This window comes from Limulus polyphemus, unplaced genomic scaffold (assembly GCF_000517525.1).
Source record: "Limulus polyphemus unplaced genomic scaffold, Limulus_polyphemus-2.1.2 Scaffold4088, whole genome shotgun sequence".
NCBI classification, from domain to species: domain Eukaryota; kingdom Metazoa; phylum Arthropoda; class Merostomata; order Xiphosura; family Limulidae; genus Limulus; species Limulus polyphemus.
The window spans coordinates 59,083-62,296 of NW_013669698.1; the positions used below are offsets into that span (position 1 = coordinate 59,083).

The 3,214-nt window shown below is 33.4% G+C and overlaps 1 protein-coding gene across 1 annotated transcript in view; it reads right to left on the bottom strand.

Moving 5' to 3' along the window:
* Positions 1 to 1,779: 1,779 nt before the first annotated feature.
* Positions 1,780 to 3,214, bottom strand: part of LOC106470564 (calcyphosin-like protein) — a 10,792-nt gene continuing 9,357 nt past the window's right edge. The window contains exon 5 of the mRNA XM_013931128.2: positions 1,780 to 2,609. Within this exon, the coding sequence (XP_013786582.1) occupies positions 2,508 to 2,609 (102 nt within the window). The 3' untranslated portion in view covers positions 1,780 to 2,507. The remainder of the gene's footprint in view (positions 2,610 to 3,214) is intronic.

Below are 3,214 nucleotides of genomic sequence, written 5' to 3' on the forward strand. Positions count from 1 at the left end.
GAAGTAATAGGAACTACAGATGAGAAGTGAAAAGGGAGCTGAGAACCATCAGGAGAGGAACGATTGAAATTCATGGAAGGGGATCTATATTTTTATATTATTCAAGGCTCAGGGGGTCTTTGGAACTTTGTTTGTGTCTTCTGATTTATGTTGGTCTTCCCCCAGTATGGTTGGATTTTTCGAACTTTGTTTGAGTCTTCCGATTGACGTAGGTCTTCCCGAGTATGGTTGGATTTTTGGAACTTTGAGTCTTCCCCAGTATGGTTGGACTTTTGGAACTTTGTTTGTGTCTTCTGATTTATGTTGGTCTTCCCCCAGTATGGTTGGATTTTTCGAACTTTGTTTGAGTCTTCCGATTGACGTAGGTCTTCCCGAGTATGGTTGGAATTTTCGAACTTTGTTTGAGTCTTCCGATTGACGTAGGTCTTCCCGAGTATGGTTGGAATTTTCGAACTTTGTTTGAGTCTTCCGATTGACGTAGGTCTTCCCGAGTATGGTTGGATTTTTGATACTTAATGGTACCTCACTTTTCAGGCAGTGGGCAATACCCATCTTTGGTATTACCCTTGTCCGAACTAGTCACTCGGGGTTGTAGTTACTCCTGAGAGATGCCATTTCTGGATGAATACTTTCCCCTTTCTTCTATAAACCATAAAAACACATGGCTATCTACTGGCACAAGTCATAAGATGAAAGGTATCTTTGTCATCCAGGAGAAGTGTTATCTAACTGAGAAAAGTTTGGTTTGTAGTTATTTCATAAAGATATACTGCAGGTATCGAAACCTAGATTTTTAGAGTTATAAGACAACAGGGGGATGAGGAGTACTATTTGGTAGGGGAAAGGAAGGAATTAACTTATTTCAGTGTTCTTCATTTTTACGATTGTTTTTTTTGCTCGTAACCTAAAGCATGCGGTATCTGTATTTGATGTAGGGTGGTTTGGTTGACCTTTGTAGTTATCATATTGGGTAGTTTAGTCATTGTAGTTTCAGTTAATTGAGTTATAGGTTTCATATTTAACGATGGAACACACAGTTGTGTTATTCTCTGTAGTTTCAGTTAGTAGAGTTATATGTTTGTATTTAACGATGGAACATCCAGTTGTGTTATTCTCTGTAGTTTCAGTTAGTAGTTATATGTTTCATATATAGCGATGTAACATCTAGTTGTGTGATTCTCTGTAGTTTCAGTTAGTAGTTATACGTTTCGTATTTAACGATGGAACACACAGTTGCGTTATTCTCTGTAGTTTCAGTTAGTAGTTATACGTTTCGTATTTAACGATGGAACACACAGTTGCGTTATTCTCTGTAGTTTCAGTTAGTAGTAATACGTTTCGTATTTAACGATGGAACACAGTTGTGTTATTCTCTGTAGTTTCAGTTAGTAGAGTTATATGTTTCGTATTTAACGATGGAATACACAGTTGTGTTATTCTCTGTAGTTTCAGTTAGTAGTTATACGTTTCGTATTTAATGATGGAACACACAGTTGTGTTATTATCTGTAGTTTCAGTTAGTAGAGTTATACGTTCGTATTTAACGATGGAACATACAATTATTTTGATTATAGATAGTTTCGTTTTGACCACTAATGTAGTTCGAGCTTTTAGACTTGCTGCTTTAGCTACAATGTACTTAGATACGACTTTTTAATTTATGTTCTGTGGTCTGACCAGTTTCTTCAGTATATATGTTGGCACATGAACAAGAAATTTGGTACAAAATAAAATCATCAATCAGAACTAACTTGATATTTTCAGAGATCAGACAACCAGTGGTATTTTGACATTTTATTTAAGTAACTACACAAGCGTTTCCTGAATTCATATAGTCTTTCAAGATAATAAAATGGAAGACAACTGTCTAACAATAGTTAATATAGTTGAATTAAAAACACTAGAAAAACTAATATTGAGATTTAAAGCACCAGCATCCATCACAAAAACTTCATTCTTCTTAAAAACATTAAAAGAAGATAAAATACATTCATAAAATACAAAAAAAACCCAGAACTTTAAAGTTGAAACAAAAATAAAAAACAACAACAACAAAATTCAAAGTTAAGCTGCAAGTTTAAAGATTTCCACAATGTTTAAAAAAAAAGGAGTTTATATTAGATGAAATATTTTCATGTACTATAGCATCTTGAATAAACATTCATAAGATTTACTTTCTGTTTTATGAAAAGTTTATATAGTAAGTTGCCAAATAAACCGTGGTCAGATCATTTACATCCGAGATTATCAGTTTACAAATATAAGGTATTAAATGAAATGGAAGCTCTAAAAAACTATGAAGTATAAAAATAATAATTTATGAAATAAAATAATTCCAGTTTATCTAATGGAATGTACTGTTGTAAATCCTGTTACTGGCACCACTATTAGTTGAAAGGTAGAGAATCCGATATAAAAAGTTAATGTACCTAAATGCAAATACTTTGATTTTTCTAAAAGTTAAGTCAGATTAGTGTGAAAGTTGCCAAGGGATCAACTTTAATGATCTACAGCTTCCATGCCTGTCTCATCATTAGATCAAAGTAAGCATCGGTGTCAATCGAAGCACTCACGCCCGAGTAATAGTTTAAAAACTCTTCCCACGTCACCTGTAATGAAGACAGCATTTTTAGTAGATGTATTAACACAACATAAATAAGAGGAAAGGAATGAATCGTACCAAAGTAGAAGTTACATAGAACAGCACAACTAGTGTAATTACTGAACATTTCAAAAATATAACTGAAATATTAAACATTTGTACTACAAATAGGTTTCTTCACTAACCATTATTACTGTTAGTAAATTTTGCTAACTTTTCCTAGTTATTATTTCATATCAGTTATATAGAGCAGTGTTTATCTGCAGTATGTTCTGAACACTTTTAACAAATGGGTTATCATTTGAAACTATAAACAAATGTTAATTTCTGCATAAAAAAACACTCTCCATGCCCAACACAAAATGGACTTGATAGAAAACATGATTAACAATAGGACAATGGTATAGTGGATGACTGGTTCCAGAACTATGGACAATGGTATAGTGGATAATTGGTTCCAGAACTATGGACAATGGTATAGTAGATAACTGGTTCCAGAACTATGGACAATGGTATAGTAGATAACTTGTTCCAGAACTATGGACAATGGTATAGTAGATAACTTGTTCCAGAACTATGGACAATGGTATAGTGGATAACTTGTTCCAGAAC